A 13,111-nucleotide genomic window follows, 5' to 3' on the forward strand; every position below is an offset into this window, starting at 1 on the left:
AGTTCCATTAGCTTCGACGGGTCCCTCCTGAGCTTGTGGTTCTAGGTTTTTTACCGTCTCCCTAGAGCACCGGTCTGACCGATCCGCATAACCGGTCTGACGGGTCTGCGCAGAGAGGCTGGTGGTGTTGATCATTCTGACGATCTTACTGTGCGTTCTAGCGCATTCGAGTGTGTGACCAAATTTTGTGTCAACAGTTGGATATCGCTATTTGGTGACTTCCTCTATCATAAAGGTGACAATTTTTATGTAGTTTGTTGTTTTCTTCGACACCAACAACTACTCATGCAAGACTATACCTATGTGGTAAACTGGTTATAAAAGCAGCAAAATAAGGTGCACCAGTAGTGGTTGTGCCCGAAGATGTGGAAATGCTAATAGGGTGAGGTGGGTGCCCTATTCTTTGAGCACATTATTGTGAACATCGGAGTAGATGTATATGACACTTTGGTTACACCATTGTCATATCTCTATTTCATGCTACTGTTACACCATTGTCATATCTCTATTTCGTGCTACTTTGCTGGATCACTAGTACGCCATATTCTAGATCCATGTTATCTAAATAGGTGGAAGACTGATGGCTCCGTATTCTTGCCGGCCGGCCATATGCATACCATATATAGATGGAGATGCATGCATACATTTCATCAACTGGCTACTGCCATTGCACACGTAGATCAAAAGTGTATCATGTCGAGAATTATTGGCTAGGCTAGTGCGTACGACTCCAGTGAGACAACAATATGTGTTTTGCCTTAACTTGCAGCCTACTTTGAACACTTTTGCATAGGAGTTTCCAAGTTGTATGGTTCGATATATAATTTTCTAGCTTTTTTTCCTATGCATTTACTTGAAAATCAGCGGCATCGAAGCTTGCTAAGATATAGTAGCGGGTGATATTGATAAAGAAAAATAATGGTAGGTGATATCTAGCCCTATCTCTCGTCAATATGGAAAGTAATCTGATTAAAAAATAAGTTTATATAATTGCATGCCTCCTCTCTCATCATCAATGATGAATGTAATCTAATTAGGAAATAATATGTACATAATTTCTAGTCTCTCTCCTATTGTTGTAACGGACATGTACCTTTTATTTCTATTTTTCTAATTCATAAATATTTAGTAAGGCTCCTTATGTTAGTCTATATATTTCTTAGTTTTATTTGATATGGACTCTTTAAATTAATTTAGACCGTTAGATCTTCATAAAATCTAATATTGTATATCATTCTCTTTTTTGGATTAACATGGGAATTTCTAGATCCTCACGACGAACGTTGTAGCTTTTTTTAACACTATTGTATTAAGATAATAGATGATCTGCATTAGCATGCAGTTGTTTTAGAACAGAAAGCAAGTAGTATTTGATAACCCTACAAGTTAAACAAGATGCGCCGAATGCAATATGTAGCAACATATATAGTAATAAAGTAAACAAGTGTGCAGTTAATTACTGCTTCATGATGGATGAAGAAACGGCAAGATAGAGGCCATTTCCCTTCATCCCGAAGCCGTCGATCTCAACAGCTGGCCATGGCGGCCTCGTGAGCGTCGTCATCGCTATGCCATGCTCGATCCCCTAAAATCATGTGGCCAGTAGCACTGGTCTCGATTTAGTGGCATTGGCCGACCACGGCGAACGTCGCCTCCGAGCAGCCACGGTGGGGGCAGCCGGGAGAGAGCTTGTCTGAGTCTAAACTACGGTGTCTGATGACTAGGCTAAGATAGGTACAATAGTTAGACAACAGTCGTCTATATAAGTCTATGTAAGTAAAATAAACTGATGTGGTCATCATTAAATAAGAAAATAGTGTGTTGTGATGGAATTTTGAGCTTGGCCCATTATAAAATTAAAAAAATCTAAATAAATCTCAAAGGCCCATATATGTGTGCATGAGGAAGCTAGTGGTGTAAACTTTTAGTCCCACCTTATTTGTGAAAGATGAGAATGACTAACTTAAATAGTGAGATTATTCTTGACTCTCCAAATTATGTGTGTCCAAGAGAAAGGAACTCCACACGCGCGCGTTCGCTCGCCTGGCCAAGCAGGGCGGGGCAAAATCCAGCTCCTCTCCGGGAGCGTGGTTTCCTTTTGCTGTTTTATTTTTGATTATTTGGCCAATGAGTTTACGAGATATGGAAGGTCTAATTGGTTTCCTAATCTGAATATGGATCCGATCACGACGCTCCTATATATACAACCTATCGGCCTTCACCAAAATCAATCTAATCTGAATTAGGGTTTTGCCTATCCTCGCTGCTGCGCCGCCATCGTAGTCTTCTTCACCCCGAGCTTCTGCGTGCATCGGTGAACGGGTGAGCAGGTCTCCGGAACCTTCGTCCTCGCGATCCTGCACCGGGAGAGGGCGAATAAGGTTTTTAGGAAACGTCCGGCGCGACTGCTCAAAGATCTTCATCACAGCTCGTCCTTCGTCCAAGTGAGGCGCTGCGACGAATCGTCGTCTGCGACACCGACTGCTGCACTCCATCAACAGGACCGTCTTTGTCCGATCCACTCCGTTCATCTTCCCAAAAGCCGAGGCTCAGTATGTATACTTTTATTTCATCCAGTTCTTAATCATATTTTCAGAGTTTATGATCATGTTGTGTTTTATTACTAGTATGATAAAGCTGTTCATGCTAGATCTAGTCATGTTCATGGTTTATTTATTTGTTTTCAGAGTTTATGATCCTGCTGTGTCTTGTTGTAGTATGATAAAGCTGTTCATGCTAGATCTAGTCATGTTCATGGTTTATTTATTTGTTTTCAGAGTTTATGATCCTGCTGTGTCTTGTTGTAGTATGATGGAGCTGTTCATGCTAGATCAGTCATGTTCATGATTTATTTGTTTCGGAATTTAATCATAGAGTTGCCTAATATTTCAACAAGTTGATATCTACTATCTCATTTACTGCTCTGCTTCGTGCTCCCATGCAAAATAACATCAACTACAATACGTATTAAATATCACATAGATAGCTAAACAAACAACAACTGTCTAAACTGTTGTATATGGCCTAATAGTTCATTTTGAAGACGCGGGGGCAAGGTCTCGAACATGCTGCCACGCTAGGTAACGCATCTGCACTGAGATAGATCTTACTAAAGGTGGACATACGAAGACATACGGCTAGTTATCGTCGCCCTTGGAGAGCGATCGAGGTGTTGTGTACCGCCTCTGAGTTGAGTGTGCAGGTGGAGTTCCGCAAGTCTTGTTCTACCCCCTCCTATTCTTTTTCTGCAACATTTCAAATCCATAAATATAAAATCCCCAAAAATGATTTGACACATCTCTTGGTGGTATCCACTTGCACTATATTTATATAGTACTGAATTGAATCTTTCAATGAAGTGGTGATGTCGCGGACGCACCTGGTGCAGGCGGGGGCGGGGGCGGCGTCGCCGGCGGTGGTGTGCCGGTACCAGGAGGAGGAGACAAGGAGTGGAAGGAGCCGACGTGCGCGGTGTGCCTGGCCGACTTCGACGACGGCGAGCCCGTGCGGGTGCTGCCGGAGTGCCTGCACTACTTCCACGCCGAGTGCATCGGCACATGGCTACGAGGGAGCACCAGCTGCCCGATGTGCCGCGCCGAGACCACGCCCACGCCGAGCCCAGCGTCGATGCACCACCACCACCACCATCGCCTCGAGCTCTCCGTCTCCCTCGAGGAGATCCTCGTACGCACGTAGCAAGCAGCTCCGGCGAGCTCTGCCCCTAGGGGACCAACGGAGTAAGTCGCGTCGTGGCGGCCGGGCGGCGTGCCGATCGCCGGAAGCGAGAGCTATGGCAGAGGAGCGAGTGGAACAGAGGAAGCAGAGTGCTGCCTGCTCTGTTTGCGTTTGCACTAGACTAGCTTGGAAGCAGAGCAGAGTGGTGTAGTTTTTTTTTTGGAGGGCGAATTCAAAAACCTGCTGGAGGGATTTTTTTTGTTTTTTTAGATTTTGTGACCTGAAATTGGTTGACCAAATATACTTGATGTACATGGAGCTAATGCTTCCGTGTAACACGGATTTTTTGGGGGCTTACCTACGGACTAGTGTTGTTCTTATTTCCTTCTCTCTTTTTTTTTTTTGAAATGCAAGTTTATTCTATTCAAGCAGCCAAGCAGGTTTTGCTACTCTGTTTGGGGAACAAGAGAAAACACAGCGATATCGAGGAAACCGACTGATTTTGTTTTCATCGGGGGCAGGAGAGCAGAGAGCTGAGAGCTACTCTTTTCCATGATTTGCAACCGTGGTGCTACATTAATTATTCGCTAATTATGGATTAATCATGAATTAACTAGGCTCATTAGATTCGTCCCGCGATTTACAATCCATCCATACAAAAAATTTTGTAAATATACTTCATTTACTAGTCTGAAATAGCAAGATTCTGTTCCAAATTTTTTTGGCCAAATGAACTAAACACACTCTTAAGGGGAAATTAATCTCTAGGGTGTGTCTGGAAGTATAATGCTCCACCAAATTTGGCTCCAGTGTATAAAAAAAAATATCCAAACACCTTACCTAGCTCCACTCCACTCCAGCAAAAATTAGCTCCACTCCAGGTTTTTTTTGGAAGCTCCTCAAGAGGTGCTCCACCAAATAGAGAAGTTCGGGATAATCACCCACCTGCCACTGGTTACACACATACCCCTTCAAGAAAAAGAAAAAGTCAACAAACTGATTACACACATGCTCCTGCCATCGGAGCTAAAAATGAGAAAAATACTCAAGGACACTATATTTGGAACAGTTTTGAGAACAAACACATAGTCTGAGATCAAAGCTCTTCTGGGGTTTGGTTACTATCAAAGTTCTGAAATGCTGCTATCGCGTGCAATTGCTGACAGACATTTGGTCAAACAAATACAAAACTAAATGGATACATTGACGCTCGAAGCTACGGTTTTGGAACTTTGATCGCTTTGGGCTGACACGGCCAACTGAACAACAGCATTGGGTGCTGCTGAAAGTCCCGACTCCTAGTCTCCAATGACCAAAATGGATTTCCTTCACTCCTGTTGATGTTCAAGCTCCCTTTGACGTGCCTGCTTGCTGCTCCTGGGAAATTAGGGAAATATATATATTACTATATATGTGATTAATTAGTGACTAGATACATATATTTGGTGTGTTTTTTTTTTCCAACGGGGCAGAAGCCCTAATTTCCTTACTTATGCAGCAACGAAATCCACGCAAAGATCCAGGCGAGGTCTTACATCCCCTCACAGGGTAAAGTCTTAAACCGAAGAAAATGAGGAACCTCCACCAGAGCGGCAGCACTAAGGGCTGGCTAAACAAGTAGAAAAAACCTAGAAAAAACTGAACGGAAGCTAAAAGGGTAGCCCAAGATACTGAACGAAGCCAGGGCGCTAAACAAAAGGAGGCAAACTAAAGTTGCAACATCGACGGGAGGAAAACTAGGAGTCTTCCAAGCAGCTGCACCGTAGTGATCAACGCGACAGCACCATCCTTGCATCCTCTGAAGTGGCTCCTGGGTGGTGGAACATCATGGCCGCAGATACATATATTTGGTGTGTTGGCCAGGATGTTTTATGAAACAAAGGCCTGAATGTATTATTCTAGTCTATCTAGTATTAAAAAAGAGGAGATTCTGGGGTACTCCGCATTACTATATCGAGGATAGATGTCCATTTTGAGTTGATAAAATGGCTATTTTTCTCTTACATGATATGAGATAAAATAAACTAGAATCTTTTGTTGAACAAAAATATATCAAGCAACCATATAACTTTTGACACATGCTATTTTAACTGCGGGGCCTGGTAAGGTAGTAGGGTAACTAACTAGTAAATGAAACATTTGGTCAAGACACATATAAATTCTCGCTAAGCATTTTGAGTTGAGAATGCTATACTGCTACTGATATCGTATTTGGATTATTACTGCATACTACTTGTGCAGTGGATTCCATCACACACAGATCGAGGAAACAGAGGTCTGGGCGTCTGGCAACCCGCCCAGGATTCTCAGGTCCTGCTCGTCGATACCATCCACGTACAGGGACAGGTGGGAGAGGTTGGGAAGACGCGAGGGGTTGATACAGAATGATGGGAACACAGAGAAGCATACCCAATTTAGAAACAACTGTCGGAGTTGCCGTGAGAGAAGGAAGCCGGCTGCTTCCCACGCCGCTGTATCTGCAGGTGCTGGTGGAGAGAACATGTTTCCGAGTGAAAGGCCCTCCATCTTTTCAAGGTTGCGCAGGGACTCCACCATATCCACCTGTAATCTCACATCCGCCGACAACCGAGGAGGCACACCAGCGCGGAGCACCCTGAGTTCCCTAAGGCTGCCCAGTTCCTTGACAAATTGCCTTAATGATGGCTCTGCTTCCTCATGTTCAACATAAGCTATCTGTAGCTCCTCCAGGGACATCAGCGTACCAATCCCATCTGGCACTGTCTGAACCATGGGTTTTAATCGCAAGCACAACAATTGTGTTAGAAGGCCCACACTTGGTAGCGTTTTCCACACATTCCTTGTTTCCACATCGAGGGTCTGCAAAAACTTTAGAGTTCCTACTTCTTCTGGGATCTCATCATGAATACCAGGACCAATTAGCCGGAGGTACCTCAAGTGAAGCAAATTCCGGAGATGCTCCAGATGGTGACGTTTCATCTCCCCCCTCCCCCTGGAAGTATGTATGTCTAGCACACATACATACTTGAAGCTTGAAAGTGGGACCCAATGCTTGCCAATATCACACCCAAATGAAAGGAATGACCACAGTTTTTGCATGTCCGTACGGGCCTCCATGATTCTATCATTATTTTGGAGGGCCAATCTGCGAGGAGATCTGCCTTGCCATGATGATGATGCCTCAAATTCTTTGTTCTTGTCTAATATAGCAACAAAGTTCTCTTCTAACGAAATGGAATGGATGAGGTCCAGTACCATATCATGAACCTGACATGCACATTCCATGGCCTCCTCATTCACAGCCTCTACCAGTTGGATCATACTTCTATTTACAAGCTCGTTGAAGTATCCCTCCCCAATCTCAAATAATGAGGATATTCCTTGTTTCTCGTGAACGAAACCTTCAGCTACCCACATCCATATGAGAGGACCTTTCTCAATGACATAATCTTCTGGAAACACACTTAGATGCAATAAACATGTTTTTAGATGAGGTGGTAGATCATAGTAGCTAAACGATAGTATCTTCATAGTGTTCTCAACTTGCTGGTTCTCTTTACAGCGGCCAAAACCAATGGAGCGGTGCACCTCTGACCATTCTTCCCTAGGTTTACCCACCAACAGGCTAGCCATTGTGATGAGAGCTAGTGGTATGCCATCACACTTCCTTAAGATTTTATCAAGTACATCAGCATCCAGTTGAGGATCAGAAATTTTGCTCTCACCACCAAATATCCTTGCAAAGAATAACTTCCTAGAGTTCTCTTTTGACAACGGTTGTAGCTCGTAAACCTCACTAGCTTCTCTGGCAACTTCATGCGGCGAAAACCAACTCTACTTCCCTTGTTGTTCTCAACAAGGGCCAATTTGATTATTCCCCATGATTGTGTCTCCCATACGTCGTCAATAACAATCAAGTACCTGCCACCATGGTAGAGAAAACAACGTCATGAGTCACCAAAACTATCTAGAAGATCTATAAAAACAAGTGTGATGAGCACTACTAGAGCAGTGAGCTTTTCTCCTGATCCCTAACACCCTTTGGCCATTTCACTCCTAGATCCAGAACTGGGAGTAAACATGCGGGAGTAAGGGGGGTAGCCTCTACTCCCTGTTCTAGAACCAGGAGGGTTGCAGATTCCAAAATGCAAAAGCAAAAAAAAAAAAAAAACAACTATGGCAGGCGCTGCTCTAGATTCTCACCATGAATATCACTACTGGTTCAAAATACGAATCGACTGGGGTACAAATATCACTACCGGTTCATGTCTAACCAGGAGTCATATGCCGGTTAAAATGTCTTTGTTTAGTAGTAGTCTTGTCACACCCGGTTTTAAGGACAAAACCGAATGCATATCTATATGTATGCCATGATCAAGTTTCATACATATAGAGACATCATAAGTGAATAATCAGTAACAGTATCACGTAAAAGAGAACTAAAACAAATAAAAGACTATCAGAGTTTACAGCTTATCCTGGAAACGGAGACTCCAAACTTCACAGGCAATCGACTGGGGGTTGCGTACGCCTAGAACTCAGCAACATCTTCAGAAATCTTTATACACCTTCTCCTTCTGAGCAGTAGTAAGTAAGGGTGAGTACACTTATGGTTGGTACTCAGCAAGGCCACAAGAAATAACCAGAAAATGATTTAATTCCATCTTTAAGTTTATTAATCATGTGAGGGTCCAAGCCGCTCTTGACCGTGAGCACGGCTGATATATCAGTTTTACACTCTGCAGAGGTTGTACACTTTCACCACAATTCGCGTAAAAGTTCCGAAGAACTTTGAACCCAACCACGCAATGTGCTAGCTAGGCACAATACCACACTTCCGAGGTGTGATTGCATAGGGACGCTACGAGGCCTTTACAAAGAATTCCTATATGTATGTGTTGGTCCCTGCCGTGCGGTCCCTCAGAAGACGCAGCTTCCTTCACCCGCTCCACAACACAAACTCATAACCACCAAGCGGAACAACCCCAACACAACATATAGTTCATCTAATTACTTAGCCAAGACCAGAGCCCATTAGTATTGTGGTTGTACGGTTTTCTTGGGTGGTTCTCCATGTTCCAATTAAATCATAGTACTCTTGTAAATAAAGCATAGATAGAAGTATGGTTAGGGTCACTTGCCTTTCTCCAACGAAAAGCTACTCTTACTGCTCTTCAGCTTTTGCTCACTTGGAAATCTTGATTCTTCAAACTTCGAACAATGATCCTTCTACTCGGAACAATCAACGAGCAACCATACAAAGCAAACAACAAGTACAACTAAGAACAATACACCAATACAAAACAAAAGCTTTAAAAGAACGTACTAAAAATAAGGCTCGCTGCTACGACTACAAGAGCGCAAGAAAAACTAAGAACGGTTGACAGAAAGAAACTATAAGTTGGATTTATTTTAATTAAGAAAATCACATGTAAAAGATATTTGAAAGAAATATCCAAATTATAAATATTTCATATGAATTTATATCAGAAAGATGAAATTGAACTTATAAAATTTATGCATAACTTATACCAATTAATTATTTAACTAACAAATAAAAGACAAGTGAGAACATCGTGTAAAACTTTATGATACGTGGTTTGGAACTAAACAGGTTATATAAAAGATGCATTTAAGTTGATATTTAATCGAATTAACATTAATTAGTGAAAACCGGTATAGAGCTCTAATTTACTTTTAATTAGAAAGGCTAGTTTCAAATAGTTATTAATCAAATTAAATCTATATTTACTTTAAAACAAGATCTACGATCTAAAAGCACTACTAAACGATAGCTTACACTAAAACAAAACTAACGCAACAAGAATGAACGAAAACGGATCTAAAACGGTGAGATCGAGGGGAAACCGTTTTACTGTTTACCCATGGTAGAGATGAATCGTAGCGGTGGGAATCGAAACCGGAAGAAGGAGCCGGTGGTCTGTTCCCGCGAGACCATAGTGGCAGCGATCTGTTTGATTGGTGAGCTTTTGGAACCAGCGCTGAACACCAAGGGGCGTATGCATGCATGGCTGGGTGCTGGCCCTCTTCAGCACCTGCGACAAGGAGGTGCAGGCTCCTGCACATGCGGCATTCAGGGCAGGCAGCAGGAGCGTCACAGGGAGGCAGGGAGGAGCAGCGCAGGGAGGGCAGCAGGCGACAGGGAACAGAGGTGCTGGCGCATGGAGCAACGCAGGCAGCAGCGCAGGGGCAGGGCCGGCGACAGGTGCAGGGCGGCGCAGGAGGAAAAAGGGAGGAGCCTAGGGCCGGCGGCGGCTTGAGCTCTGCGCATAGAAAAAAAAATAAGCAGGGGCGGTGCTTATATAGGGATGGAGAGGGGATTCTTGCCTTGCGCGTCAAGGAAAGAAACGGGCCGGACTACTGGTTTGGGCCGAAAAGATTTTTCCTCTTTTTTTTTGCAAAAAGATTCAACAAATTTGATTTGAATTTAAACTCCACGAACTCAAATTCAAATCAAACCACAAGCAATAAAACAATGCAAAGCTGCATGAATGCAAACAAACAACCTCATTTAGATTTAGAAAAACAACCAATTTTTTTATTTATTCTTACTAAATTCCCTGCGAAGAAACATAAATGTTGCGAAAAAATTAAAATTATGAGAAAATTGTTGTTTTATTTTTAATTTTAATCACATCCTGAAATCCAAAAATTTCAGGGTGTGACAAGTCTAGTGGAGACAAAGAACCTACAATTGATTGCTTTCTATTTCTTTCTTCGTATAATTTTACATAGTGCGTTACCACGTAATGTCGGTAGCAGCTTGAGGTTCTGGACAGATGGAAAAATATATTTTTTTTATTTTTTCTGAAAATAATAGTAAAAATTATACGCATAAGCTAGGGCCAACTGTTATTAAGAGCTAACAGAAATAATTTACCACCATTGTAATTATTCAGGTTGTATTCTGGAATTTGTAATTTTTGTATATATGGACTCGAATGGAGACAAACTTCATATGTAAATTATATATATATATATATATATATATATATATATATATATATATATATATATATATATATATATATATATATATACATACATATATAGGTTTCAACAATATCTACAACTTTGAAGTTAATTTCTTTAATTTACAGTCATTTAGGACCCCAAGTAGTGGATCAAAGTTTTAGACAATATAAGGATCAAAAGGAATGAAACTATGATCCCTATTACGTGTAGCTATGACATATATTTGGGATGGCAAGGAGGGATCGTGTGATGGGTGAGCTCATGAGTTCGAACGCTGGATGGTATAGGTGTTCACATTTTACTTGAAAAACGTGTGATTTCTAACTTTCTTTTGCAAATATTTATTCTGATGACTATCCGTACCGACTCATAATGGAAGCCGTCATGTATGAGTGTTAGGAGACAGCACGTATGAGTGTCTTTGTAGTAGAGACACAAGTAGGGGTAAAGGGGCCCGTCGAGAAACCGGAAGTGTTGCTGATTAAAAATACAAAAAGGAATTACCCTAAGTATACCACTACCGGCTCATAATACAACCTCGTAGCAGTATAAAAATCACTACCAGTTCATATAAAATGGAGAGTCGGTTTGCTGGTTAAAATGCCCATTTCTTTGGCAGCGGAGAGAATGAATCCAGAACTTGTCACTTTCTATTTCCTTCTTATTATATATGTTACTTAATGCTATAGCGCGTTAGGTAGCAGACAGATGGACAATGTGGCATAATAATTTAACAAAATTAAAATCAAGAGTAATATCCACAAGATGTCTGACTTGATTCCATAAATTTAACACTGAATAAAATTGAAAAAATTCTAAACTAAAATTGGGGCAAGATGTAATCAATCCTAATTTACTCAATCTTATAAGCAACCGGGGAAATTAAATCCCTCATTTCATAAATAGATAACCAACATGCAGTAAGTACTAATTTCATCAGTGTCAGAAGCATTATTTGGTTGCTGATGACACACACCTCTTGTTTTCCAAGAATTCTCGGAGTTTGTTGATGAATTGCCTTTCATCCAGTATTTCTAAATTGAAATACGAGTTAAGATCGATTGATATGTCCTTGAAAACCTTCCTCAAGTCAGGATTCCGGCCAACCGGAACAAAAGCATTGCAATCAAATTTCCCCTTAAGTTTCTCATATACCGCTTTGGCAAGCGTTGTCTTGCCTAATCCTCCAAATCCAACAATAGAGACTATCCTTTCTTGTGTGGACATGTCATGTCCTTTTGTCAGCCTTGTGATTAGTTCTTCCCTTGCCTCATCAATACCGACAAGGTCAGCTGTCTCAGTGTATAGAGATGTTATGCGAGGGTCAACAGAGATTTTGGCTGGAGTAATACCACCGACCTTGTACCTATAAACAAGAAAACAACGCAAATTCTGAAACCAATACGGTAAGAGGAAATTGCAGAAGGAAAAAAAATCAAAAAACATTTATATTGGAGAGATCCTGACCTGTCACGTCGCTCGGCCACCTCCTTGACACGATCCTTGGTGTCCCTGATATCTTGGTCGATCTCATGCCGAGTCTTGGCCTTGGTTACAATATCCCTCATCTTTTTAAAAAACCTTTTGGAGCTCTTTTTGCTTGGGGGATCAGGGCCCTGGACACGCACCAGGAAGGTGTCGACGATATCCTCCATGTTGTAGGACAGCTCCCGGGCGTCGTGGGCCCAAATCTTGACCAGCTCATCGACCTGCTCCGGCGGCAGCTCGCCCACACTGCGGAGGGCAGCTTGAATGCTCTGGAGCTCTCTTGTGAGGAACTCGATGTTCTTCTTAGCTCCCTTCTGCAGGTTGTACTCATCCCGGAACAGCTGGCCGAGCTTTGGGAGCAGAGTGCCCAGTGCTCCCATTGCGAACTCCATGGCTCGTCGAGCAGGTTACCTGATTGATTGGGATTGTGCGCAGCAAGCAGCCGGTGGAGGACCGTCGTCTTTTGTCTATGGAGCGAGGATGAGTTCGGTCAATTCGTGGAGCCCTCCACGATGAGAAAAGGGCGTATACCTACCCTGACTTGTTCTAGAAGTTCACCCTAAACTGCTAGTCCAAGTCTCGAAATTATTGAGTGGAGTTGGGTGATTAGTATATTGGTGCACGTCTTCTTTTCATTTAGCACACTAAAAAATCTTTGGTCTGAGAGCTTTTGGGCTTCCGGTCCAGTTTAGTTCAATGAAGTTTTTTTTAGAAATACAGGCGAAACTCACCCTGCCCCATCTATTTCATGACGAAACAAACAAACCAAAGATGGATCTGTTCAGGATTACAGCACTAGAGTCGCACAACCTGGTAACAACGCCGCGCCCAACAGACACGGTGTCAGCTGGAGGCAAAGCAGAGTAAGAGCCAGGCCAACAGCGGCCAAGATAGATTCAAGCAAACTTATTACAAAGAATGATGAAAAGACCATCCAGCAAAGCCCAGCTTGGATCACGGTCACGGCTTGCCA

General features: G+C 42.4%; 3 protein-coding genes across 3 annotated transcripts; 1 reads left to right on the forward strand and 2 right to left on the reverse strand.

Moving 5' to 3' along the window:
• Positions 1–1,539: 1,539 nt before the first annotated feature.
• On the forward strand, positions 1,540–3,696 carry LOC120685232 (probable E3 ubiquitin-protein ligase ATL44). The gene is made up of 2 exons (XM_039967041.1): positions 1,540–1,550; positions 3,360–3,696. The coding sequence occupies exons 1-2, from the start codon at positions 1,540–1,542 to the stop codon at positions 3,694–3,696; spliced, it is 348 nt and encodes a 115-aa protein (XP_039822975.1).
• Positions 3,697–4,594: 898 nt separating this feature from the next.
• LOC120685899 (disease resistance protein RGA5-like) lies at positions 4,595–12,685 on the reverse strand. The gene is made up of 4 exons (XM_039968020.1): positions 12,118–12,685; positions 11,627–12,016; positions 6,085–7,575; positions 4,595–5,052 (listed from the first exon to the last, which is right to left on the reverse strand). Exons 1-3 carry the CDS (start codon positions 12,528–12,530, stop codon positions 7,323–7,325), a joined length of 1,056 nt encoding a protein of 351 aa, XP_039823954.1. The 5' UTR covers positions 12,531–12,685; the 3' UTR covers positions 4,595–5,052; positions 6,085–7,322.
• LOC120685233 (disease resistance protein PIK6-NP-like) lies at positions 5,926–7,287 on the reverse strand. Its single transcript, XM_039967042.1, has one exon. It carries the CDS (start codon positions 7,285–7,287, stop codon positions 5,926–5,928), a length of 1,362 nt encoding a protein of 453 aa, XP_039822976.1.
• Positions 12,686–13,111: the final 426 nt, after the last annotated feature.

This window comes from Panicum virgatum, chromosome 8N, assembly GCF_016808335.1.
Source record: "Panicum virgatum strain AP13 chromosome 8N, P.virgatum_v5, whole genome shotgun sequence".
NCBI classification, from domain to species: Eukaryota; Viridiplantae; Streptophyta; class Magnoliopsida; order Poales; family Poaceae; genus Panicum; species Panicum virgatum.